This window comes from Lynx canadensis, chromosome A3 (genome assembly GCF_007474595.2).
Source record: "Lynx canadensis isolate LIC74 chromosome A3, mLynCan4.pri.v2, whole genome shotgun sequence".
Lineage (NCBI taxonomy): Eukaryota > Metazoa > Chordata > Mammalia > Carnivora > Felidae > Lynx > Lynx canadensis.
Genome location: NC_044305.1, coordinates 4,269,339 through 4,294,349, shown reverse-complemented (window position 1 = coordinate 4,294,349; position 25,011 = coordinate 4,269,339). Strand labels below are relative to the sequence as shown.

At 55.2% G+C, this 25,011-nt stretch overlaps 2 protein-coding genes across 3 annotated transcripts in view; both read left to right on the top strand.

Annotated features, from left to right (window-relative positions):
* The first annotated feature begins 4,795 nt into the window (after positions 1-4,795).
* On the top strand, positions 4,796-5,754 carry LOC115509608 (neuroendocrine secretory protein 55). Its single transcript, XM_030308944.1, has one exon. The coding sequence runs from the start codon at positions 4,967-4,969 to the stop codon at positions 5,714-5,716; it is 750 nt and encodes a 249-aa protein (XP_030164804.1). The 5' UTR covers positions 4,796-4,966; the 3' UTR covers positions 5,717-5,754.
* Positions 5,755-17,896: 12,142 nt separating this feature from the next.
* Positions 17,897-25,011, top strand: part of GNAS (GNAS complex locus) — a 55,100-nt gene continuing 47,985 nt past the window's right edge. Inside the window, exons 1-2 of one of the 2 annotated variants that reach the window (XM_030309294.1) lie at positions 17,897-19,736; positions 19,932-20,051. In XM_030309294.1, coding sequence (XP_030165154.1) covers positions 17,897-19,736; positions 19,932-20,051 — 1,960 coding nt within the window. The remainder of the gene's footprint in view (positions 19,737-19,931; positions 20,052-25,011) is intronic. The other variant, XM_030309295.1, reaches the window with a different exon arrangement.

The window sequence follows — 25,011 nt, the reverse complement described above, 5'->3', positions numbered from 1 at the left end:
AACAAAGGACATACATAGGGTGCCATAACCCCAACGATGGCCCGGACACGAGCCCGACGGGTCAAAAAGAAGGTTATTTTCCCCCTGTCATTTGCTTGAAGCTCCAGATGGCATTCCCCCCAAATCACAAAATCAGGAGCTTGGGGCTGTCACGGCTTCTACTGGTGAGAGCCCATCGACACCGCTGCAGGTCTGAATAACAGCGAAACAGCGCCCCAGAGACATGAGCCAAATGCTTCTGTACGGTACCCAGACCTCTTCGGGGGCCAGGTGGGAGGGGCAGCACCACATTCTCAGCGGGCCTGAGCCTCTGGGGCTCACTGCCACGGGGCAGGGGTAGGGGATACTTTAAACTCCCTGAATTCATTTCTACCCAAAAGAAAGTTTGTAAAGCTCTCCATCTTGACAAGCAGTCCTTTCCAACGGTTGTCCAAAAAAAAAAACAAAACAAAACAAAAACAAAAAAAACCACACAACACGTTCAAGCGTGACTATACCCGCTCCCCTGGCAGAAGAGAACCAATCTTTTACCTCCTGTCTCATCTCGGAAGCTGTGTTGGTGTCTAGGGGGCCCGTGACAATAGCCTGTCAAGCCTTTTGAGAACCCCCGTACTCCATCTCGGTCTCCCCCAGAGCGACAGCTCGTGCACGGTAGGCACACAGAACAGATGGACTGAGAGCAAGCCTCTCACGGCTTCTTAAAAAACAAGAAAATCTCCAAAGTCAGACGAGGGGGGAAAAAAAAAACCCCACCTTTTTCAGAAACCCACCAGATGAACTCCCCCCTCTGCTCGCATAAACACTTCCTCAGCCTCTTCCCTCAGCAGCTTATGTACCTCGTGTAGGATTTGTTATTTCGGCACCTGTTGGCAGCCCCCTTTTTAGAATTTGGGGGCACCTCGCGCTGCACGCGTGTTGGGGGGGGTGAGACCGCGGCTCATCCTCGATTACTACTGTCTCCCCCCCCCCCGCCCCCCCACGGTGCCTGCGACAGCATCCCGCTCACGGAAGTGACTCAACTCCTCATGGCTGAAGAGTCAATTTCATTCCTAATTTCCGGGACGGCTCTGGGAGGCAGAGGAGGAGTACAGTTAATAGACTTCACTCATTTCTTTGCTCCGACAAGTGAGTTGTGGAGCCAAGCGCCTCAGAGCCCGGACCCGGCTATGAAAGCTGTGCACAGCGGACAGCCGCTTCCATCGCATACACCTGTTTGCTCATGTCCCGAAACTGCCACCCGAACATTCCTTCCTGTCACTGAGCCGCACGCACTTTCAAATGCTTCTAAAATAGAAGCAGACTCGGAAGGGCATGTCCATCAGCAGAGCCCCCAGCCCCTCTCCCAAGGTCTCCAAATGCCTCTCATGGAATCAGAATCCGAGTTGAAAAGAACTTTGGCACGCGTCAAGTTCCAACTCTGCCCGGCTCATGAGTCCCATGGAAAACATCTCCAATATGTGCTCGTCTGTCCTTTGATTTAACACCGCTTCTGACAAAGAGCCAACTGCTTCCTGACAGCCGTTCCATTTCAGGGCCCTAATTGTTAGCATATTCTTCCTGGGGTTGAGCTGAAATCTGCCTGTTGTAACTACTACCCATAGCTTATAATTTTGCCCTCTGGAGCCACATAAAATACATCTCAGTGCCCGTTCCACAGGACAATCCTTTAAGGGGCTGAAGACAATGTTCTCCGCAATTCATCCCAATCAGAACCTTATTGTATGATGCTCTGATGGCCCGGGAACCGCGCTTTCCTGTCCGACAGGTTGAGGAGCCTCCCTCCGGCGGAGCGCGAAGGTGACATATGACCACACTTTATTTACCGGCAGACAGACAGAGCCCCTCGCTCCTTAGCCTGCTGACAACACGAGGTCGTTCGTCACTGGCTTGCTCCTTTTTGAAATTCGCTCTGCAGCAAGCACTTTTTAAAGTCATGCACGTAACGCATTTTAAACAGCATTTTCTGCCCAGATCCATTTGCTCGACCTCGGCCCTAAGTGCGAGATGGAACAGTATTTCAGTGCGGTCCCGCTGCTCCAGGAGCCCGTGCGGAACGCGTACCGAAGCGTATTTGCAACCGTACGGGACCGGGGCTCCAAAATGCAGTGTTTTGTTGAATGTTCATTTGCCGATTAAAATGCATCTTGCAAAGAAAGTGCATCACTAATGCAGAATCTAGTCCAAAAATACGTATTGTGTAACGCACATTTGTTAATAACGCAGGCAATCTCCGTGTATCTGTATTAGTGGATCGGCTCGCGGCTGCCATCTCCATTACAGGCATAGAGCACTCCTTCTGAAAAACGGAGTACTTTCTTATGAACCCTAAAGAATCATAATCCACCTCGTTGCTGACAGCTGGCATCCGTCTCCATTGACAGGGCATTCACCAGCACCCACATATTCCTGATTTTTTTTTTTTTTTCCCAGTGTGCCTTGAAAAACCACTTGAACGATGTCTTTATGTTCCTTACGCCGTCAGGGAGGTTGCGCTAATTGAAACGAATAAAAGCAGGTGGGTCAACGTGAGTAAAACCTTTAGAGCCGTCCCTCCTCACCGGGGGCTGAGCGAGAAGGATTTGAGCTGGGCGGCTCCAAACAGCCCGTCCGGCGTCCCACACTAATTTCCACATGATGGTGGGAGCCAGGCACTTGTGACAGTAAAACGCTTTCAGTTTCTCTGCAGAGTGTGAGAGTGGGGCACAGCTAGACCACAGACACGTGTCCTTGTACGGGGTTTGCCAAATCAATGCCACTTGATTAGACCAATCAGTACTTGAATGCCACAAACTAACTCGAAGAACACAAGATGCAAGAGAGACACAGCCAAGAAGCCAGGTCAGGAACATTCTAGAATGTCCCCAGCTAAGATGCAGAAACAAACAAAAAAACCTCAACATGGCACAAGCGGTGGCTAGAATCTTGCTAAGGTCTATACCCTGGATTTGACAGCTGTATGTGGGCATGGTGCTGGCGATATGAGGATGAGTTCCACCAGGCCGCCTAACCGCTGTAGAGAGAGGCAGGGCTCTTTAGACACCAAGAAGGGAGCACCACGAGGGAAAGCCTGGTAGACCAGCTCGAAAGGGAAACCAGAATTAATGAGAGGTCATGCCTCCCCAAAGCTCCCCCATATAGAGTCAAAGACAAAAACAAAACAAACCAGCAAAACCCCACCTGTCCCAGGCAGAGCAACTTTGTTGACACATCCGGGGCCTCTAGGAAGACGATTTGGCTCTGAATCACACCACTGTGGTCCACACCTCACCAGGGAAGGCAACGTGCACAACCCAGAAGAAGCGGTCGGCTCACAGAGGGAACTCAAAAGCTTCCGGAGGACCATCCTTTCCTGAGCAAAGATATAATAACTCCAGGGATCCCCCTTCAGGAGGACGCATTTGGTCTTGCAGGGCTGAAAAAGAGATGTATTCATTTCCTCCAACCTTTTAGCCTTCGGGGTTCAACAGGGTCTGGGGTGGGTAGCCACCACCTAGCCCCAAGACTCTGATTACCCGATAGTTTTCTCCTGCAGAACCCGAGCTGGATCAAGCATTGGTGGGCAAGGAGGGATTCTGAGTCGTTTAACGTTCTGATTACCAGCAGATTAGTCCTAACTAGCCTTTCCTTAATTAATGTAAGTTTTCGTTTTTCTTTCTTTCTTTTCTTTTTTTTTTTTTTTTTAACTCCAGCACCTGGAGCAGAGCCTGGCGCATGCTAGGCAGTCAATAAATATTCGCCGAATGAATTAGCTTTGTTGAAAACCTATCTCTGTATGAAACGAAAGAGCTTTAAGGGGTACCCCATGAGATCTGCTTGATAGCTGACCAGCCTGCAGCGCCCCACAGGGGCAGAGAACTGACTAGACCTGCTGAATATCAGCTCGGAACGACTTCTCTTAACTAGTGGTTCCAGCTAATTAAAGTCTGTCTTCCAGCGCCCGATCTCAGCCAGAGCTCATGGCGGTCCACTGATGGGTTTGTGGACTTGCAACCCATCACCCCGCCTGTGGGGCCCTTCCTTGGAAAGATGCTTGTTTGTCCATGAGGTAATTAACCAGTTGAGACTGGGGGGCGGGGGGCGGGGGGCGAGTATTTTTCCCAAACGCTCTTAATTACAGTCTCTGTAACAGATCCGCCAAAGGTGGTTTCCTGATTAATGACTGCCTGAGGTTACCATCCTCAAACTATTAAGCCCTTGGAAATCGCCTGTGGCTGGATCATTAATACCCACGCATAGACCCTCATTTCATTCCGGGGAGTATCTGCAACTCAGCGGTCTGGTTTTCAGCTTTATTTTACCGAGGATGCTGCAGCCGAGGAGGGGTATGGACCCCTCGGAGAACCCATACCCACCCTAACCTGTGGCTAGCTCGCTCACTCGTTTTGCTCCTTGGCACCCGCCAGGGCCCCCGCCCCTCGCTTCGCCCCAATCCTTCCAAACAAGGTTCCCTCCTGCCACCTGCCGGCCCACTAGGGTCTGCGCCACGGGCTCGGCGCCACAGCGCAGCTCGCGGGGAGGCGCCCCCGCCTCCTTACTGCACATGCCCGGCTGAAGTCCGGGCGCGCAACTTTGCAGAACCTCTCCGCGGCGTCCCTCCCCGCCTCAGTCTCCTCATTCCTCTCCCAGGCGAGAGGACCAGCGGAGGCACCTCTCCCGGGTCTTAGACCGCAGAGTCTGAGACTTAGAGAGAGGAGCCTGGGAGGAGACAGACTCTCTCTTCCCCTTTTTCCCATCCCTTCTTCTTGCTCAGAGAGGCGAGCGGAGGCGCGGAGCTTTAGAAAGTTGAGTGGTCAGGAAGGTAGGTGCTTCCCTTTTCCCCCCTCACACTGAGGTGGGGCTGGGACCTCCGGACCCAGCTTCTCACCTCGTGGGGTGCACCTTTTTCGGCTCCAGCAGCCGATGCGCATCGGAGCCGCTCTCTGCAGAGCCAGAGGGCGGGTGGGCTTCTCGGTGTGCGCCTAAGAGAATGGATCGTAGGTCCCGGGCTCAGCAGTGGCGCCGAGCTCGCCACAACTACAACGATCTGTGCCCACCTATCGGCCGCCGGGCAGCCACCGCGCTCCTCTGGCTCTCCTGCTCCATCGCGCTCCTCCGCGCCCTTGCCACCTCCAACGCCCGCGCCCAGCAGCGCGCGGCCGCCCAGCAGCGCCGGAGCTTCCTTAACGCCCACCACCGCTCCGGCGCCCAGGTGTTCCCCGAGCCCCCCGAATCTGACCACGAGCACGAGGAGGCAGACCTCGAGCTGTCCCTCCCCGAGTGCCTAGAGTACGAGGAAGAGTTTGACTACGAATCCGAGAGCGAGACCGAGACCGAGTCTGAAATCGAATCCGAGACCGACTTCGAGACCGAGCCTGAGACCGCCCCCGCCACTGAGCCCGAGACCGAGCCCGAGGACGAGCGCGGCCCCGTGGTGCCCAAGCACACCACCTTCGGCCAATCTCTCACCGAGCGTCTGCACGCTCTGAGACTGCGGAGCCCCGACGCCTCCCCGAGTCGCGCGCAGCCCAGCACTCAGGAGCCCCAGAACCCCAGGCAGGGGGAGGAGCCCGAGCCCGAGCCCGAGGACAAGGATCCGAGGGACCCCGAGGAGTCCGAGGAGCCAAAGGAGGAGGAGAAGAAGCAGCAGCGCCGCTGCAAGCCGAAGAAGCCCACCCGCCGCGACCCATCCCCGGAGTCCCCTTCCAAAAGGGGACCCATCCCCATCCGGCGTCACTAATGGAGGACGCCGTCCAGATTCTCCTTGTTTTCTTTGACTCAGGTTAGTTGTCCACCGCTAAACTGGGGAAGCCTGGGGTCGGTGTGGGAGCCCGCGGGAGGAGAGGAGGCAGAAGGAGAGGCAGGTTAGGAGGAAGGCGGGAAGATAGCAGGCTCAGCTAGCCAGCCCGGGAGGTGGGTGGGGGTGCCGCCGGCAGGCTGGGAAAGGCTCCCCTGGGCGCCGGGACGGCGCCGGGGGCGCCCAGGTGGCCAAAGGCTTGTTGCACGACGGTGCGCTCCTGGCGCCGGGCTGGAGACAGCCTGAGGTCTCCGAGCTGGTGTCCAGGACGCGCGCCCAGAATCCCCGGCGCGCCCCAGGTTTCCAGCTGCACACCGAAAAGGCATGGGTAAGTCACTTGTTTCATGCGCTCTTTTCCCCCTCTTAAACACTGGCCTCAAACCGGTTGGCCTTGGCAGGCGCCCGAAACGGGGTTCGGAGGTGCGCGCGCCAACAACTTTCACCGTGCGAGAGCGGCCGCGCTGTAGCGACACTGTTGCAATGTGCGAAAAGTAATCACACCGGGATTGGGCGAGAACTCCGGAGACTGCCGGCGCCGGGAGAAGTCGCGCGCGGCGCTTTAAGACACTCCGAGCCTGGAGCCCAGGTCCCAGCGCTGCCAATTTGGAGCCGCGGGACCTCGGCGCCAGGGCTCCCCGCGGCTGTGCGCTAGTCCTGGCCGCCACCACCCCTCTCCGGGCGCTCACGGGGCGGGAGTCCGCTGCAAAGAGCGTGCGCACCTGCCCGCGCGCTCCAGAGCCGACCTCCTCGGGACCGCCCGCGGTTCCCCACGAATCACGCGTACTTGGAGGGCTGGCAGAGAAGGTCCGGGAGTCTTAGGGGATGCCCCTACCGGCTACCAGGGTTAGTGGCGCGGGCTTGGTCACGTCGGGGCATCGCTAACCTTTTGGCGCAGCTGATCTGGCGGCGGGGCCGGGTGCAGCCTGGCTGGAGAGGTCTGGGGCTGTTTGCGCACGGACCTGGGGATAGAAGAGAGGGGCTAAGAGGCCCGCGAAGCGGTGCCGAGCGGAAAGGTAAAGCGGCACAAGGAACGGGGCTGGAGAGGGGATCGCGTCTTTCATCGGGGTACTCTACAATGCGTCCCCAAAGAGCACGGCACTACCGCGCCGGGGAAAGGTGTTGGATCCGATCCGACGCAAGTCCTTGGGGGATCGGTCAAGAGGGGGCAGGGGCCGGCGGCGGCTTCGGCAGCCTCGGGGAGGGGAGGCGGCGCACCGGCCATTTTCGGCTCGGGTGGAGCTAAGTTTGGAATCCGTAACCTGGAGGTGAAACCGCCCTGGTGTCCGAGCACAAAAACGGCTGCAATCCGGTAACGCGTCTTCGGTGCGTAAAGTGTGTCTTACCTGCCAATCCTGGAGGAAAAGACTGACAAATGAAATGTATTTTACAAAACCTCACCCGATATGGAAATTGATGTTTTCTTGGTGCGCGCGTGCGTCTCGCTTTGCGCGGGTTTGGGCTAGTCTGCGGAGAATGATTTGGGGGGAGGGGGGAGTGAACCGTTTTTAGGCTCGAAAGGAAAGGATCAGTCGGGTTCTTAAACTCCTAGGGGAAGGATGAGGCCGGAAGGAACACACTTTTCTTGGTCCTCCTTCCAGGTCTCTTCTCTGGGAAAGGCGTCGCGGCACCCCAGAACTTAGTTATGCTGGCTGCCGCGCAAATGGCTGCTGGATGCCTGTGTGTCTTCATTAGTATGGACCCGGAGGGCGGTTTGGTAGCAGGGGGCTTCCCTGGGCCGCGGGGAGGGGTCAGGGGTCCGGAGGCTGCCGAGGAGGTGGCGCAGCAGGGCCAGGCGCGCGCTGCCTTTGGCTTACCGGTGTGAAATTGCCTAAGTGACATGGAGCTCTCCGAAGTTGAAATTTCTACTTCAGGTCACCAGTGGGCATATGGCTCCTTTCTGTGGCATTACGTGTTATTTTTTTCCTGTGGTAACGTCTTAGCAGCCTGCATTCACCAAGTACGACGTCTTTGGTGAATCTGCACAAGAAGCCAGGGTTTGCTTGGCTGGTTTTGGTGTGCTTTTCCGTGCGGGAGCTGTCTTCCCAGACCGGGTAGTGGGGGGGGGGGGGTCCGCTCGGCCTGCAGAGCTAGGTTTTTCATTGGAGGAATTAGCATGTTGCTGTGTCGCAGGGAGAATACACGAGGTTTTTAGGAAGTCCTCAGTGCCCAAGCCCACAACGTTCACCTCTGTCTTGGTCTGTTTTTGAGCAAAAGCCTGGATGTTGAGACACTTGCTTTCCTGACTGTCAGCAATACACATCAAGCTCATTATTGGGGGGGTGGAAGTCCCCGTCTAGGAACACACAGATAGGCTGCCCTCTTTCATAAAGTGCCTCCGGTTGTGAAAGCCTGTGACCCACCCACACGCCCCTCCCCCACTCAGCTCCCTTCCCCCACCCTCCACCCCTCCCAACCTCCCCCACCCCCACCCCTCCAGCCCTGTGTCAGGGTGGAACAGCCATCAGAGACGATCCAGAACAGCTGAGAAATATGCCAGACCCCCCCCCCCCCAGAGGAAGTGCCCTGGACCCCCCCCAAGGAAGAGATTTTGCCCTACAGACACTTCAAACCCTCTAACTACCTGAGACACTGGGGCTCCACTACCTTTTTCTTTTCCCCAGAGGCATTTCTGGCAAGTTCTCCCAAGCATTCCCGACTCACTAGGCTCCAAATTGGCCCTTTGTCTCACCCAGTAGAACTGGGGTTAGCATTTGAATGGGCTCACTTGGCTCTTTCAGTTTAGGTGGGGTGTGTCTGGTGAGGAAATTTGCTCAAAAAAAAAAACCCCTGCTAGCTGACCCCGTAAGTGAATTACTAGTCAGTTGTAGTTATTTCTCGGGGGGGGGGGGGAATAAAGCTACTTAAATGTGATGGTCTGCTCTGGCATTAAGATTTTCCTTTGCTCCGTGAATCATTTACTTAATAGAAATTTGCTTTTTCTTGGACAGAGGTCCTCTTAAAACTCAACTTTCTGAGTTGGAAAATTAGAGCAGTGTTCACATGCTGTGTGCTGTCCAGCCATCTGGCCCAGGTTGACCTCGAAAGTTTGGCAAACAAAACTTTTCATTTATGTTTATCAGAATTCAAGAACAGGGAAGTGTAAAGTTTGGAATTGTTTTAAGAGGATGTTTCTTTAATGCACTCGAAGCTGGTTTTCGCCCCCTGGAACTGCTTACAGCCGTTTCGCTCTTTAGCCCTCACTTTTAGCAGCTGGGATGGAAGATTTCATGAGGAAGCTGAAACTTCCATGTGGGTAAGAATAAGGTCTTTTTTTTTTTTTTAAATAATCTGAATGGAGTTTACTTAATTTACCTGTGTTATCACCGCTCTTCCTGCAGACGGAAGCTATTGAGAGGAAACTGAGCAGAAACCATGGTGTAGGGAAAAGCATGTATCTGTAACAACAACAACAAAAAACAAATTACTAAAATCAAATTAAGCTTCCAGAGGTGAGACGCCGGCTCAAGTGCTGCCCTGCTCTTAGAAATTGCCCAGCAAGAGGGATCAGGCTCTCGCGTTATATCTTTAACCCCCCAGTTCCAGAATGAGGGATGGGACACCTCGCCCTCCCTTCGGGGTTTTGACATTCATGACCATTTCCTGAATCTTGCTGCCCCACGAGTGGACAGCAGGACCTGTAAGCCCCAAGGACCTCTAGGCCTGGGCCAGCCCCAGCACCTCACTGCCTCAGTTTCCTCACACGGACAATAGAAGGAACTGAATGAGATGTTCACAGTATCCCCTTCAGCTCCAAACGCGTGCAGGCCGAAAAAGCCCAGGCTTGCCCAGTTTCACTCCGTCCGTGACTTTAACGCTAACGGAGCCAAAAAAAAAAAAAAAAAAGTTGTTCAAGGGTGACCAAATAAAAAGCACCAGTTGTGAAGGAATCTGTTTTGCGTTGTTCTCATTTTGATTTTATCTGATCTGTTTTTGAATGGGTGGCAAAAAAAACGGTGCAACAGGCAAGTTAGGGAATACAGAATCCCACTGGGTCCTGTCACTAGCCTGAGGGGGAAAAATGGCCATCCTTCGGAGCAGATCTTTAAGTGTTTGTCTTGTGCCTGCTTGGTCCCCTCACCTGCTCTCCCCGATCTTCGTCTGTGAAAACAAGCTTTTCCGAGTGGGAGCAGGGGGCCTGAAGCCAGCGTTACTGCAGCCTGGAGATGATGCTACCTGCTCTGGGAGAGAGCGGTCTGACAGCAATGACTCGTGTCAAGTGACCACGAGTGCTTGAATGTATTATTCAGTCACTCGTAAGTGTCCTGATTAGGCCAGACCTGCCAACGCAGCTCCGAGGCTGCAGCTAGTTAGGATAAACCCATTTCCTTAGCTCCTGTGTTTGTTTTTATTATCCTTCCCTCCCAAGAGCTTTTTCAGACTTTTTTTTTCCTTAATTGCTTCTCTCCCATGAAATTTTAATACCATAGTTATAGAAATGTACTGTATATCTGTTTCTATACTGCAGGACCCTGTAATGGCTAAGATTTTTTTTTTTTTTGCACTTCCCCCTAAACCAATTTTCCTCCATGGCAAATGCACGGGCTAGCGGAGAAAATGGAGTTAAAAAGAAAAAAAAAAAAGTAATGGTTGAACATCCCAGTTTTGGTGTTTTTGTTTGGTTTTTTTTTTTTTTTTGGCTGCACATTACAAGGCTTACATATAAGATAAATCTTACTAATGTTTGGTTTTCCCTTTTTAAAAAAATCTCACATCTTCCCCCCCCCCCCCCCCCCGCCCCGAACCCCTGGTACCTATCCTGGTGCCGGTGCCCAGTCGATTCACATAGCAGAGAAGCCAGAATAAACAGCCTAGTGACTTAGTTCTCCCAAGGCCGAGAGTCTGCAGCGCAGGGCCCCTGTCACCTGTTGACAACGCTCAGCCAGTAAAGGCAGGGCATCCAAGATCCAAGAGGAGCTGGCGCCACAGCCCCCGCCTGCCAGCAGACTCCCCACTGCAAGGTAGAATTGGGGGGGCCGCTTTCCTGGCTTTGCATGTGGACACGGCCTATTTTTATTCTATGAGCTTATTTTAGGGTAGGCACGCTGCAAAGTAACGGGGCGGGGGAGGGGGTCAGCGTGCACAGAAGGTAGTGGTGCCTGTTAACGTGCGGGAAGGTTTGCGAACAACAAAGGGAAAGGAAGGTGTTGGGGGATCACGGAAAAAACTGGAAGGTAGTGGGAGACACGAACAGTAGGGAAGGAACAGAAGAGAAGATTTGGAGACAGGAATCACAAAGCCCGTCCGTGTTAGAGCTATAAAGACTAGCGCGCACAAATAAGGGGAGATTCAGGGACGAAGAGATTCAGGGGCAACTCCGTGGCCGTCTTCAAATCTGGTGGCAGCAGAGGCAGCGTCAGGAACAGCATTTTTAATAGCCAGGCATAGCGGTGGAGGGCCACCCTGGGGCTCGCAGCTTAGGTACCCTTAAGGTCACCTCTCCCTGGAGGGTCTCTACGGTCTCAATTCCATAGGTACAGGGGAGTTTTTGTACACGTGCCTCAGTGGCTTCAACCAAAATGAAAGATTTACAACCTAGGAAATGTCGTTTTATAGCTCAAGTCCTAAATCTTGGATCTCAGTTCAGGGAGAGGCCCCGACTCTCACACTGGCCAAGGACGGCGGCCAGCTGAAGACAAGTTTCTCCTCCCCCAGGCGAGAGCCGGTTGCTGAATACTCTGGCTTATGTTGCTGTCTCCATTAGAGTTCAAGAGGAGAACGCACCCTGGGAAATTGAGGCTCTGCGCTAACATGAGACCCACCACTCCTCTTAAATGCGGTTACGGTGCCCAGATGCTCCCAGAGTGCCTGGAAGTTCTGCCATGATTTCCCGGAATTTTAAACAGAGCTCCCTCTAAAGCCAGATTTATCTTCTGGGATTCCCTCTTGCCCTTCTAGTCCCCACTTTTACCCCTTTCTTAGTCCCCTTCCCGGGGCACTGTTCATCTTTTCTCCCCTCCACGTTCTCTGCTGCATCATCAGCTAGCCTGGAGAAGGAACCCACGGCCCAGTTCAAGCGACTGTCGAGAATGTGCGGGCCCACCGCGCTAGCACAGGCCGTCAGAGGACGGCCATGTGCCTTGCCGCAGCAGAAATGGGTAACCCTTCCAGGTCGAGGGCTGCTGAGTTTAGCTAGTGAGCTGAATGAAGGGGTCTGAATTCCTGGGAGGAGACCCTCCGCCCCTGGGGCTGCAGCACGGGGTTTGTTAATCTGAGCAGATCAAGTGTCTCCCCTAAGTCTGGTTCGGCCCATCTGTAATCTCAGCCGTGCACCTGCCCCTGACCTCCATCTGAGGCGTTTTCTCTCTGGCTGGCGTTTGCCTGAAACAGCCTGGTCACGCGGACCCTTCTGCAGACAGGAGGCTGCTGCCTCCACCGGCCGAGGCTGGCAGAGGAGATGCTAGAACGGAGAGAGATGAGCACGGCAGGTCTTCACTGAACGGTGATTAACCGAATGGCTTCAAAGTCTTCTCGCACTCAGAAAACACTGGTCACCGGGAGGTGGAAAAACAGAACAGAGTGCTCTTCTGCAGACGGCCCCCACCCCAAACGCTAGGCTAGGAGGAAATACCACTGCCAAAAAAGAAAAGATCACTTTGCCTGGTTTCTGCTCCTTTCCCTCTCGACCACCTCCTCGTCTGCCTGCTTTGCTTTCTCTTTCTTGGATACGGGGATGAAATGAGAACGCTGACAGGCGGCTGCTTAAACTTTGGATGCGCCTTGTGCTTTTGGCAACGAGTAAGAACCCCCCCAATGTAAGCGTACTAACGGCCCTTTGCGGAGCGTGACGTGTGCTGGTGCGGGTGTCAATACAGCAGGAAGATGGGAGTTTGGGAAGCCCGGGGCGCCACACAGGGTCACCGAGGCAGGGGGCCATGTCCCTACAGACGGCGACGGTGCTGTTCAGAGAGCCAAGAGTGAAGAAATACGTGCTTTCCGCTGGGGGTTACTCGCTTACAAAGAGCCGAGCCTACCTGAGGGACCTGGGCCTTTTGGTGAACGGGCGGACTTTCCTCAGAAATGCGGGTTAACTGAAACATAAGCAGTGTTTCGTCTCTTGACTCGTGGAGTGTAGACAATCTATATTCTTTTTAAGTAGCAGTTTTAAGGATCTTTTTAAGGATACGCGGTTTCCCACAGACCTTCACCTGGACTTGACAGCCCGCCCTTTCCTTCTCTGATGGATACACCCGTCTCACTGCACGCCTTTGCTCCCGCTCGCTCCCTGTGGGGACAGGGCCCAGACCCTGGCACACAGTTTTTGCCCTTGACCCCAGCACCCCCTTCTCTCGGGCACCCTGTGACTAGCCTATCTTGCCTTCCTCTTCGTCATCGGTGGGAACTCATTCACTGACCTTCCTTCCTTGTTCCTGCTTATTCCTACCAGATACAGACCCCTTTCTCTGATAGAAATCCATCCAGAATTGGCAACGTGGCCTAGGCTACCCACTACCACCTGTCACTGGCCAATCTGCATCCAGGGCCAGGCCCCATTTCTGTCTTGAGCCAGAAAGCTCACCAGTCTAGAGTATGCTCACCAGACAGCACCTCCCCCCACCCGCCCCCAGTCAACCCACCAGCTACTCGCCCCCAGCTCTTACCATAGCGGGGTCCTCAGGTCCCCGTGGCCAGGCCCGCCAGCTGCCGTTCACGTTGGCCAGCTCCTCAAACATCTGGACGCACTTCTGAGGCGTCTCAAGTCCCACTGCTGATCTGTGATGCTTTCAGCTTTGAACCCCCTCACGTGAGTGATTTGAGGTTTCAGATTCTGGTGGCCAGTCCCTACGGAAGAAAAAAAATAGTAAGAGTAGACGATAGGGAGCATCGCAGTTAAACGGCGTAATGTTTTCTCCCTGGTCCTAATTTACCTTTCAATTACAATGATTCCTACTCCAATCTGAGGGTCCTTTCTCAGCCTACAGCAGTGGTTTCATCCGGGGGCGATATTTTGCCTCCCAGAGGACATTTGGCAAAATCTAACAGATTTTTGGTTGCTACAACTAAGGGGCTGCTACTGGCATCTAGTGGGTAGAGGCCAGGGATGCTGCTAACACCCTACAGTGCCCAGGACAGTCCACAGCAGAGAATGATCTGGCCCCGATGTCTACAGCACAGAGGCTAAGAAACCACAATCCTGATTAGGTACGTGGCGCTTCTTAGATCCTCCCCTCCCGTGTACCCCCGCCAGTCCTTCCTAGCCCACTGCTCTCTCCTGAGGCAGCTTTTCTTCTCCTCTAGTGCGCTAAGTGCTCAAGATTCTGTCACCAGATATATTCCTCCCCTTGAGGGTGGTATCTGACCCACTGATTCCATATCCTATAAGGATGGTTGTCACTTTGAACTTGAGGTCTCGCGCTTCCTTCGAAACTTCAGGCCCACGCTCTTAATTAACAGGCCGTGAAAAACTCCACTGCGACTCCCATCCTTCCCTCACCTCTGCCAAGTCCAAACCCAAATTGGCTCCGCCACCATGCCACCCCTCCCCAAGATCCTCCCCACTTCCCTGTGTCACCTGTGTCCCACCGTCCAGGCGCCACACTTTGGCTTCTCCACCTTTTGTGCCTTGGGAGCACAGGAGATGCTCGAGGGCCCTTTGGGATCCCTCTTGAGTCCCCTCATTCAGCCCTGCTGCTTCCTTCACTGCATGTGGGTCTCCCCACCTTAAAGGTCAAGGCCAGCGTCCTTTGTTCGCTTTGTTCGCTCCGGTGGGACCATCCTCCACACTCCCTCCATCTTTACTAAAACTAAGCGCAAAGCCTCCCTTGCAGCACAATTAGCATTCATCATCTCCATTTCCTACCAGAACAGCCTCAAGAGTGCTTGCCCTGAAACTTCCTGGTATCCTCAGAGAGATCTTACCTCATTCGTCCCTCTTTACTCCCACTGCGCCTCCAAGACTCTGCGCTGTGGCCTGTCCTCTTTACCCAGCTTCCCCCTTTTGCTCCTGGTGGGCCCACACCTATCATTCCACCCGCCCCCCCCCCCCCCAGCCATCCACCGAGGCCCATTTGAAACGCCACTTTCCCCACCAACACTTTCGAGTCCCCCCCCCCCCACCACCAGTAGAGGTCTTTCCTCTCATTTTTATGTTGCTTATCCTTTAGGATGGAGTGTTGGTATCTACCCGGCCTTTATCCCCTCAGTGTATGGGCTCCCCAGGCAAAGAACCAAAGACACCAAAGAGTGCTGAACAAAGAGGGTCCCAGACGCCCCTGAGGATGTCAAACAAAGAGACCCTGTACCCATTCCTTGATGAATAGTGCTTTGGGGAAGCAAGGCCCGGAACGGGAGCAACCCGTCCCTTTGGGGCTCCAAACCCCAGTGTCTACTGACCTTCTACTTCGGCAGGGCGCAGCATCCCTGGGGCCTCAACTCCTTTTCCGTCTGGGACTGCTCCTCTGCATCGGGGCAGTGAGCCCTCTCCCTCCTCAGGGTCCTGGCCCTCTACCTCCAGGCCCTGGACATTTTCCTCCTTCTCGCCTGGTCTCAGCAGCGGTTCCCCCGGACGGGAGGGTTTGCCCACCGCCACCTGCGAGACCTAGGGTTGACCCCTGTCAGCCCCCAACCTTCCCTTCCAGCCTTTGTGACTTGTGGCATCAGGAAGAGTGACCCCACGGCGCCAGCCGGCCTCGAGGCGTCCCAGGCCTGGCCGCCATACGCCCGCCCACCAACCGCTTCCAACCACCCCAGCAGCACAACCTCTTAGGGCGTTCCAACGCGGCGCCCCCTATTGGACCTCCCATTCATATCCGGTTTCCGGTCGGACGCCCCCTGCTCATTCGCCAGGCAACCTTGATTGGCGTGACCCCAGCCCAATGGCTGACCCGGCACTGGGGTCGGAGGGGAGTGAGTGGACGGTCGCGACCCAGTTGGCCCATTCGGTTGGATGCTCAGAGGGTTGAGCCGTCGCTCACGGGGATAGTTGGACAAAGTTTGAGCCAAAGTTCAGTGTTGGCATTTCCAAGTGTGTAGACCCATGGAGCTGACCTGTCACGCCTTTGGGGAGCCCCACACGTTGCCCAGAGTCCGACTTGGTCAGCTTTCTCCCGCAGCACGGCCACGTGGGTGGCGGATGCGGGACAGTGGTGCGCCGTGGCTGTGGTCCCATCGTTCTAAGAGGGATGCGTTGGACTTAACGAGATTGGACCGTGCGTGGTTCACCCGCCTGCGGCTCGTAGATACAGCCACCCAAGCGGTGTTCCCGCTCGCCGCCGCCCACCCCTCGTGAAACTCTTCCTGCCATCTCTCCCCCGCCCGCACGCCAGGCGACCACCTGCCTCATGCCCAGCTGCCTTGCACCTAAAGGTAGCTGGCAGGTCCGTGTCACCCGCTGGCGAGACAGCCCTCATGCCCACGTCCCGGGTCGTACGTGACCCGCAAGCAGCAATTCCCGCCCGCCCCCCCGCGACTCAAATCCTTCCGCAGACACCGGACCCTAGACCCAGAGCAGTGCGCGTGCACGCGCCAAGCCCACCCCGCCGGTGCGGGTATTTACCCCAGCCGGCTCCAAACCCACACGAGCTTCGGCGACAGGAGCGCAGCCAGGCGACCGCTACACTTGTGGCCGGGCTTAATGCCGCGCCTCTGGGGGCTCTAGCAGTGGAAAAGTAAAGCGACTGCCCTGGGATACCCATAGCGAAAGGAGAGGGGCCGGAGGGGGGCTGGCGAGGGGCTGGAGAGGAACTGGGGCGGCGGACCGACCGACCCTGCAGCCGGCGCCCGCGGCCGAGAGCGGCACATCACAGCCGCTGCTGCCGGCGCGGCACAGTGTGTATCTTTGGGTTCTGTGCGCACGGGGTTGTCCAGTCTCCGAGACCACGCTAAGCCAGCCGCAGGTCCCAACACAAATCCCGCTAACCCTTCCCCAGAACAGTAGGAACCCCCGGAACTCTGAGGCCTGCACCGGATGGGGGTCTCCGCGTGTGTCCCGCGCCCCCCCCCCCACGTTCCGTGCCGCGGCAACTACCGCTTAGAGGGTCTCCGTGGTGCGCGCCCAAGACCCTCTTATTCCCCTGCATCATCGTCCAAATAATCGGGGGGAAAACCCTGCCTGCGCCACTCTAGACTACCGCAGGGACCCCCAGAGTGTGATGGGGATGGGGGACATTGAGTGTTTTTACAGGAGCCAGCCTGGGCAAACCGGCAAACAAACGCTGCAGAAGCGGTGGAAAGTACCCTAAGGCGTTTTAAAAACGAACTGTGGGCGCACACGCGGCAGCCCCTCGCCCCTCGCCTCTCTCCACTCTGCCGGTGGGCTTGCGACCACCTGTCGCATCCCCGCGCGCGCCCGCGCCCCCTTCCCACGCGCCCAAAGCCTCGTACTCCGGACTTGGAGCTCAAGATTGGAGGCTGCCCAGGTCTGGGGGCTGCGGCTCAGGGGTTCAGGGGTATCCTGGGGTGATGAAACCCTCCTGCGGCTCCCCCCTCCCCCGAGGAGAGTCATTTGGGTCTGGGAGGGAGGGTTTTCAGCTCCTGCGCTCAAGCAGCCCGGGCCCACGTCTTGCGTCACGTGTCCCGCAACGCAGGAGAGCTCTCTCTCTCTCTGGCCAGGGGATAAGAGAGGAGAAAGACTCCAAATCAGTCAGGGAGAGGAGTGGAAGGAGCCAAAACATCCCTGCGAGGCCTGCGCTCATCGGCCCCCTTACCCAAAGTCCGGGGCTGCCGGCGCCAGGATCCGGCTCCCGGAGCCGCCTTGGCACCGGGGCCGGCGTCCTCTGGTGGCAGAGAGAGAGCACTACGAGCGATTTTCGGACCGAATCGGCACGCTCCTCAGATCCAAGCAGGCGGGGCTGGCCTGGAGCAGAGAGACAGAAAGAGAGAGAGAGAGAAAGAGAGAGAGAGGAGGGGACAAGGGCAGGCCAAGAGGGGCGCCGAGGGGCAGCCTGAGGGGATAAAAAGTGGCCAGGAAGGAGCCAAAACTGCACCGGCAACAATAGACTTGCTTCCGCTTTGGTCTTGGGTTTGAGGCCCTCAAGCCCCAGACCTCAAGAGGGTTGGAAAGTGAGGTTGGAAGAACTTTCTAGCTGATACTTTGAATTTTTTCGAAGATATTTTTTTCACCCTAGTTCGGTTGGGTGCTCCGTCTCACGGGGCCCCAAGTTTATTTTAAGAGTCCGCCACCGTGTTATGGGCGTGCGCAACTGCCTCGACGGCAATAATATGTCAGGACAACGCGATATCCCCCTTGAACTCGGGGAACAGCCCGAGCAACCACCTTTGGAGGCCCCAGGGGCAGCTGCCCCCAGTCCTGGGCCTGGCGCAGCCGAAGAGATGGAGACCGAACCGCCTCACAGCGAGCCCGTCCCCCTCGAGATTGAAGGCGAGGCCTGTGGACCCCCCGAGGTCTCCGGACCCAACTGCCAGGACCTGGGCCAGGCCATCGAGGAAACCAGAGCCCTCGGAGGCTACAGCCCACCTCCTGAGGAAGCCATGCCCTTCGAGGTCGAGCAGCCCAGCCCAGGAGGCTTCTGGCCTACCCTGGAGCAGCCCGGAGACACCACTGGGGCCCGTGCAGGCCCTGAGGTCTTCAGCCCAGCGGTCATGGAGCCCGGAGCCTTCGATGATGCCAGACCCGGCCTGGGAGGCTACAGCCCTCCACCTGAAGAAGCCATGCCCTTTGAGTTTGAGCAGCCTGCACAGGGAGGTTGCAGCCAGCCTCTCCTGCAGGTCTCAGACCTCGCTCCAGGAGGCCCAGGTGCAGGGGTCTTCAGCACTCCTCCCCAGGAGCCCGGAGCCCTCAAGCCTGCCACCACAGGCTTCAGAGGAGACCGCAGTCCTCCCCCTGAGGAGGCTATGCCATTTGACGACAGCCCACCCCCCGGGCTCCCCCGAGCTATCCCACAAATCGACGGCGGCAGCATCGGCCAGCCCGCGGCAGTCGCGGTCCCGAGTGCGGTCCTCCTCGCTCCCGCCGCGAACGAGCCCCCCCTCTGGGTCCCCGGCGCCATCGGCAGCCCGTCCCGAGAGGCTGTCAGATCTCCTCCACACTTCGCGGGCGACAGCCCCCCGATGGAGATCTCCGGACCCCCGCTCGAGATTGGCAGCGCCCCCGTTGGGGTCGACGACGCTCCCGTCAACATGGACAGCCCCCCAATCGCGCTTGACGGCCCGCCCATCGAGGTCTCCGGAGCCCCAGTTAAGAGAGAGCGAGCAGAGGGAGAGAGACCCCCAGTTGAGGGAGAAGCAGCCGAGATGGAAGGAGGCTCAGCCGCCGCCTCTGCTGCGGGGAGAGGAAAAGTCCCCTCTCCCGGGGACGGAGCCCCAGCGGCCGGGGCCGACCCTGCTTCTCCAGCCGCCGGGGCAGCCCCAGCCGCCCCTGCCGCTCCGGCCGCCGGGGCAGCCGCTGCCGCCCCTGCCGCTCCGGCCGCCGGGGCAGCTCCGGCCGCCAGGGCAGCTCCTGCCGCCCCTGCCGCTCCGGCCGCCGGGGCAGCTCCTGCCGCCCGGGCAGCCCCTGCCGCCCCTGCGTCTGGAGCCCGACCCAAGCTCCGCTTCCTCCGACCCCCCAGCCCCGAGATCCAGGCTGCCGATCCGCCTACTCCGCAGCCTACTCGCGCATTTGCCTGGCGGGGCAGGTCTGGCCGCGGCCGCGACGACGACGAGAGGTCGGTCAGCAGCGACGACGACCACAGCAGCGATGAATCCGACGATGGGACCTCCGGATGCCGCCGCTGGCTGCAGCCCCGGCGAAATCGCCGCCGCCGAAAGCCCCGGCGCAACTTGCTCCGCAAGTTCCTCATGCAGGCCTTCGGGGGCTGCTTCGGCCGATCCGAGAGCCCCCAGCCCAAAGCCGCCCCCAGCCCCAAGGTCAAGAAGATTCCCCTGGCGGAGAAGCGCAGACAGATGCGCAAGGAAGCCCTGGAGAAGCGCGCCCAGAAGCGCGCAGAGAAGAAACGCAGCCAGCTCATCGACAAACAACTCCAGGAAGAAAAGATGGGGTACATGTGTACGCACCGCCTGCTGCTTCTAGGTAATGCGGCGGACTCTGCCCGCGGGGAGCAGGGCTGCCCGGTGGGGCTCGGGGCCTGGCAGCGGGAGGAGGGGGGGTGTCCAGGCCGAGGCGGGAAGAGACTGCTAGAAAGTTCCAGCGAGGGGCCCGAACTTTGCCCTGGGAGCGGGAGGGGGCCTCGGCTGGGTGTGGGTGGTCGAAGTATGTGCCCTCCAGGGAGAAAAGTGGTGCCGAGCAACACTGAGGGTCGTTTCCGGCTGGACAAGCCAGCGCCAGCGACCGTAAGATGCCCCCGAGTCCTGGGGTGGGGGCCGGCAAGGAAGGCGGGGGCTTCAGGTGAGCCAGGAACTGCCGGGGAGGGGCCCCGGGGTCCCCCGGGCTGAGCCGGTTTGGGGCCGCGGGCGGGGGGGCGGGGGGGGGGGCTGGGGTCGTTGGGGAAGGGTGCGCCCCTGCCTCGCCTGGCCCTGCTGCTTGGACGCAGACAGCTTGTCGTTGGTGTCTGTTGGTGTCCATATTGTGTCCGCCTGTGCATGATATGCTCAAGTGTCCCCCAGTTCCCATCGCTGGCACCCCCAAATTACCCGCCGACCGTGTACTTGTACTGGGGAACGGGCTGTCTCGTGTTTTGCGCCATGGCGCGGGCAAAAACTTTCCGTGTTTGCACACACTCTGGAGGTACCTGAGCGCTGGCGCTCTGCGGCGGGCGGCGCGAAGAATGCGGAGGAGAAGGTGGTGGGGCATCTCGGGGAATGAGTTGGGCCCCTGGCGCGGGGGAGAGGGGGCCGCCTCTCGCCGGCCTCCATAACCTTTTTTCTGTGTGTCTTTCTCTCTTTTTTCCCTTTGCGCTAAGCGTTTCCTCACTTCTCATTCGTTCGCCAAACCCTCCCGCCTTTACGGTTGAAAAACCAGACACTCAGGTATCTGGGGCGTCGGGGGCGACACACATTAAGTTCGATATTCTGCACACACTCAGCTCACCCGGGGTGGGGGGGGGGATGGGGGGAGGAGGGGGAAGAAAAGAAACCAACCAACAAACAACAACCAAAACCCCCACTTAATCTGCTAAAGGCAGGTCTGGATCCAAACGTACACGGGGCTGGTTCCAAGAGGGTGGGCGTGGCTGTGTTTAAAAAATATGAAATGATTTTTTTTTCCTAGGGAAGAGCCCGAGGTAAGCCAATCATTTACGCTTTTACAAAGCACAGTAGGAGGGGCTTGGTTTAAAAAGAGTATTAGGCGTTGGGAGTGAAATGTTGTCTTGTCTCTGAAATGCAATTAAAATAAAAAAAAATTGTTTTTAAATGCTTCGACTGTATTTTAAGCATGTGGACGAAGTGTGGTAAAAACTGTGAATATGACTCGTGAAATATGTAAATGTGAATCTTTCCAAGCAGCTTTAGCTGGGGGCAAAGAGGATCAAAGGTAACATCCTCTGCCAATGGACTTGGGATACCAAGAAATGTAAAAAGGTCTTGTGTTCTTTAAGCACATCGGGTATGTCCCGCCACCCTCCACCTTCCTCTCCTTCTCTTCATCTTTGCCACCTCTCCGCGCCCCCTCCCCTCTCTAGGGCCCTCCCCCCCACCTCCCTCCCTCCCTTGCCCTCCCCCCCTCCCCCTTCCCCTCCCCTCCTCTCCTTCCCCTCTTCCAGCCTCACCTCAGCTCCCATCTGAGACATGGGCTTCTCGGGTCACACCAGTCATTAGAGCAGTCGTTAGCAGTGGTCTGCATGTGTGGCTTGAATGAAAATTTCCCAAGTGAAGCTCACAGTCTGAATTTCTTTATTGTGTTCTCTAAGACCTTTCAAGGGATTTGAAGATCACAATCTCTAAAGCCGTGCTCCATTTGTTTGTTACCTATCATATAACGTGTGATGGTTTTTTAGTAATGACATCAGGCACGTGAGTGTTTGCTTTTGTGACACGTGTGCCTTTCACACATCACAGTTTTAAATGCAGTGGTCATTAGCTGTGCCCACCCAGGGATATCACGACATCATCATTTTCCCAAACACCAATAGAAGGGAAGCAGCTTTAAATGTGGGATGTCCCAACTCCGCTGAAGCCACACACAGAGCCCTTAAACGACAAGGCTCTGTGTTTCTGCGGACGACTGGTTTTGCCATCACAGTCTCATTGCAGTATTCCAAGCATAGCCCCGAGAAGCTGGCCTCTGGTGAGGAGGGGACACAAGGGGGTACAGACGGGAAGCCAGGTGACCGTGTCCACCTGACCCCTAGTTGGCGCGTCCCTGACACGCTGGGGCCTCAGTTGCCTTGTTTGTGCAGTGAAGCTTTCCCAGCAGACCTCCATGTGTGGAGACCCCTATTCTGGGGGCGGGGTGGGGGGTGGGGGTGTCAGCACAGTCCCCTCAAACCAGGACTGTTGGCTTCAACCACAGATTATGCAAATGCCAGTCCTGCCGCAAACCGTCCATGTCTGGGGCCAGGTCTTAAGAATATTAGAAGCTTAATTTGCTCACCCTTGTTTTGTATCCAGGGTGAAAAATTCACCTTAACGAAAAGAAATTTGCTGGGGTCATCCTACGATTGCCCTGACTCTGCTCTCGGGGTGCCACGGGTCCAGAAGCCCTGACCTCAGGCTACATCAGACATGAGCCTGAACTAGGCAGCCAGGGTCACCTGCTGCAGTAAATGCCATTTGTCCAACCAGGCTCATTTCCCGCCAGGCTTCATTCGGCCAAAGTGACGAGAGAGGTCCCCCATCTGGGTGAGGAGGAGGGTGGGGGAGGAAGGATGAGGACTTCCTTACCTTTAGGACAAGAGTTCTCACTAACAGTCAAATCCTAGCATCCTAACCTAAAACAAGCCATCCATATAGTCCTGCCACTGAAAATGCAGGTCAAAAGACCATCCTTTCATATGGGTCCTGACTTGTGACGTGCTTAACAATTGTGTGTGTGTGTGTGTGTGTGTGTGTGTGTGTGTGTGTGTATAGATACCATTTCCATTTTTCCTGCCCAAACACTTTAACCACATTACAGGGAACTTTTTAGAGGAGATAGGTAGGTAGGTACATCAATAACATGACTAAAATTCTAGAATACGTAAGAGAGGAGGCTTTTTTCTTATCTGACAGTATTCAATAATAGACTATTTCCATGTTTTTGGAAACCCAACTTGGGTATGAATCCCCCATTTTTTAAGAATTGAGGGGCTTGTAGATGAGAATTTTGTAGTATCTGCTACGTTTATTAAAAGTGTTTGGGTAAATGCTGTATATAATAATGGCCATCCTGCCATGACACTTTATTTATACGGTGAATCTCAATTAATTGTATGATAATTTATGGCACCAGGTGCAACAAGGCTACATTGCGTCCCATCATGCAGGAGTGCCTGCCCCCCACCTCGCCCCCAGCACAGCCATTTTTCTGGATTCAGAATGCCTCCACTGAACTCTTTGGTGCAGTGGGAAGGACATAGCTTATCAGGCCACCAAATCTGTAGAATTGAGAGAGACTTACAATTTTCTCTGTCTCCCACTAATATTTCATGCTTCTCAGAGGCCAAAATTCTTCCTTGCCTTTCAAAATCCAATTTCCCATAGGCTTCTTGCAAAAAAAAAAAAAAAAAAAAAAAAAAAATTTTCTATACAGGTAGGTTCCTCTTTATAATTTGCCCACATCATGTGTATCGTGGGAACCTGGAATCAGGCAAAGAAAAGCAGGGTTCCTGGGCCTTTTGCATACCCCCTCCTGACCTGAAAGGATAGCCTCCCTGCCTTCGGGTATTAGTAAGCAGTAATAGTAATGATCACATAGCCATGATACCACCTTCTTTCTGTATTTTTAAAAGCCTTTCATCTAAGTCACATTTGCCCTTTGAAACAGCCTTGGGCAATACAAATGTGATAGGACCCCATTTCATAGGCAAATAAACCAAAAGCTCAGAGATTAAAATGTCAGGGACTTTTGCTCAAAGACTGCAAGGTAAGTAAAGGAAGCAAAAGTTCCTAGTTCGGATAAGACAGTGCTTAACACAAGCTGTGGTCATAAGCGATAACGCCTTGTGTAAATGATAAAGCATGATTGTTAAGAGTGCTGTCTGCTCTTCAAATCCCTTGTCAAAGGACAGGTGCCTAGTAGGTCTGCTTTCTGAAGTGTAGCCAAGCCGGACAGATCCTGGGTTATAAATGTCCATTGAGTGTACGTGAACCGTGAGCTCCCCCATTTCTGAGATAACCTGTCATCGCTATGGTGATCTTTGGTTTCCACATTTGCTTTAACTCATCTGCCAACACTGCAGTCTTTGTTTGTTGGGCTTTTTTTTTTTTTTTTTTTCTGTTTTCACTGCAGGTTTTCTTAGGAATCTTGTTTAAATCCTCTGTGGTTTCCTTCACTGGGGTCTAAAGCTTTCCTTCTTACTCAGAGTTCCAATAATAATAATAATACAACAACAATAGATGTACTTTTATGCATAGGTGCCCTACATTTTTAGTGTTAGACTAACAGACTGTTTAAAATCATCTTGGCCTGGATCTAATAACCCTATTACAATAATTCTTGTTTAATAGTCTTCCTAGTGATTTTTTTTTTTAAGTAGTCCTTACTTTTAGTTGGGGCTAATTCCTACTTACCAAGAGTCAGTACATAGCCTTAGAATGATCACCTTTGACTTTTATGCAGGAATGCTGGTATTAAGCAAAAAGTAAATAAATATATGTATACCTTTTTTAAGAGAAGGTAGCCTAATTGCCTAGACTTCTCATACCGTCATGCCTCTCTTTCTTTTCAGAGTCAATTTTCCCACCAAATAAAACTGACCCTCACCCCCAGCAAAGCTGTGTCACTTCCCATGCCTCTACCTAAAGTAACTTTCAGGAGGTACAGAGACAGCCCCTCACTCAACAGAATTAAAGTTGGTTTCTACACTTGGTTTCTTTAACTGGTGGCAAAGGGGGTCTTTCCAGACCCACCTCATGCCTCCTGGGGTTCCTGGTGGAATGTGAAATTAACATGCCATTTGTCCATTTCAAAGTCCCCTTTTGCAGGAAGATTAGGAATTTTCAAAATAGGAGGGGCAGGGCCAATTGGTAAGAGAGGGTCGCCCCCTACCAAGTGAAACAGTCAAGCCCGGGTCAGCCTCATTAACCCTCTCCAGCCCTGGTGGTCCCGCAGTAACAGGAACTCTGAGACCGTGGCCCTGCTGTGCTCTCCTTTAACAGACTTCATTGGGTTATACCAAAAGGGACTTTGTCCCATCAAGTTCCTATTCTGGCCTGTGGTCACCTTGGGCAGGAGACCCTGACCTCTTCAGGGAAGGAGACTCAGCCTG

Bases quoted from the DNA above. Each gene is read 5' to 3' on its own strand.
- LOC115509608 (XM_030308944.1), top strand. From the start codon at position 4,967: ATGGATCGTAGGTCCCGGGCTCAGCAGTGGCGCCGAGCTCGCCACAAC.